Consider the following 1,551-nt stretch of genomic DNA (forward strand, 5'->3'; position numbering starts at 1 on the left):
ACCCCCACCAGTGGCTCCCTGAGTCCCTCTCTGCAAAGCTGAGCTTTTCTGCACATGGAAAATTCTAGATGCAGGAGGGGCCCCTGGGCTGCCTGGGGGGGTGTGCCATGCCGGGGTGCCATGGGTGCTGCCTGTGGTGTGGCCAGGGTCGCTTTGCTGCCGCAGCCCTGCACAGGGGGTGAGGGGGCCCCTCATCCTGGCAGGGTTGTGCACAGACCTGCCATTGTGGGCTGTGCTGGGGGTGGGGGGACACCCACAAAGCCCCTCTTGTGGTGCTGGTGGAAACCCCCCGAGGGGGAAGGCAGGGCCAGGGTAGGGGGGTGGCTGTCACCCAGAGGGGCTGGGACCCTGGTGGTGTCCTCTGTCCTGCCCCCACGCTGTCGGGTGGCGGGTGCTCCCAGTGGGGTGCTGCATGCAAAGGGGGTGCAGGGGGGGTCCCCAGGGCTGTGTGTTCCCAGCCCCTGGCAGGACGTCGCTGTGCTCCCCCTCCTTGCATGGGGCCACCCGTCACCCTCGCCCTGCCTGGCCAGGGCCAGGGCCACGTGCTGTCCTCATGGGGCACAGGGTGAGGAATGCAATGCCGAAGGGAGGGGAGGGCAGTGGGCCGAGGCCAGTGGGGTTTGGGGGGGTCACGGGAGAGGGGAAGCCCCCCTAAGCAGTGCCCACCCTGCAGGGTGGGAGTGATGGGGCTGTGGCCCATGGCCGGGGGGATGCGGTGGGGACGGTTGGTGGGTGCATGGCCCCCGCTCGCAGCCTGTTGGAGCTCTATAAATAGCCCTGGCCCTGGTCCCGGGGGACAGGGATGGGGACAGGGAGGGGGGAAACCACAGCGCTCCCGCTGCAGCCATCTCCGCTTCCCGGCCCTTGCCCGGCTTCCTCCACTTCCCGAGGGCCTGTGGGGCCTGGCTGCATCCCCCCCCCCAGGTCCCCATGTCCCCCGTGCACCCGGTCCCTGCATCCTCACATCCCCCCTGCCCTGGTTTCCTACATCCCCAGGTCCCCGTGTCTCCCCTGCACTGGGTCCCCAGGTGTCCCCCCCCTTCACCCTGCCCTAGTCCACTGTGTCCCAAGGTCCCCTCTGGCCCCCCTACCCTGGGTCCTCTGGTTTCCTGCAGCTCCGGGTGCCCCATGTTCCCCAGCCCTGGTTCTCCAGGTCCCCCATGTCACTGCAGCCCCCCACCCTGGTTTCCCATGTCCCTAGGTGCCTCACGTCCCCCCTCACCCCAGTCCTCTGTGTCCCCAGGTCCCTGCATCCTCCCTGCCCTGGGTCTCTGCATCCCCACATCCCCCTGCCCTGAATTATGAGGTCCCCACGTCTCCCTGCCCCATGTCCCCTCTTGCAGCCCCCCTGTTCCACCTCCCATACCAGAGCCAGGGTTTTGGGGTGCAGAGGAGTGTGGCAGAGCTGGCCAGGTCTTGCTGTGGGGCTGGGGGTCCCTGGGTGGCCATGCTGAGCCCACCTTCCCCACCAGCTCAGCGCCAATGCCCTGATCTTTCTCTGCACCAATGTGGTGGGGGTCTGCACCCACTACCCGGCCGAGGTGTCACAGC

General features: G+C 68.0%; 1 protein-coding gene across 1 annotated transcript in view; it reads left to right on the top strand.

Annotated features, from left to right (window-relative positions):
* The window catches only part of ADCY6 (adenylate cyclase 6), a 10,760-nt gene that overhangs the window by 974 nt on the left and 8,235 nt on the right, over positions 1-1,551 (top strand). Inside the window, exon 2 of the mRNA XM_009883196.1 lies at positions 1,473-1,547. Within this exon, the coding sequence (XP_009881498.1) occupies positions 1,473-1,547 (75 nt within the window). The remainder of the gene's footprint in view (positions 1-1,472; positions 1,548-1,551) is intronic.

Source organism: Charadrius vociferus, unplaced genomic scaffold (assembly GCF_000708025.1).
Source record: "Charadrius vociferus isolate BGI_N301 unplaced genomic scaffold, ASM70802v2 scaffold564, whole genome shotgun sequence".
In the NCBI taxonomy this organism is placed as follows: Eukaryota; Metazoa; Chordata; class Aves; order Charadriiformes; family Charadriidae; genus Charadrius; species Charadrius vociferus.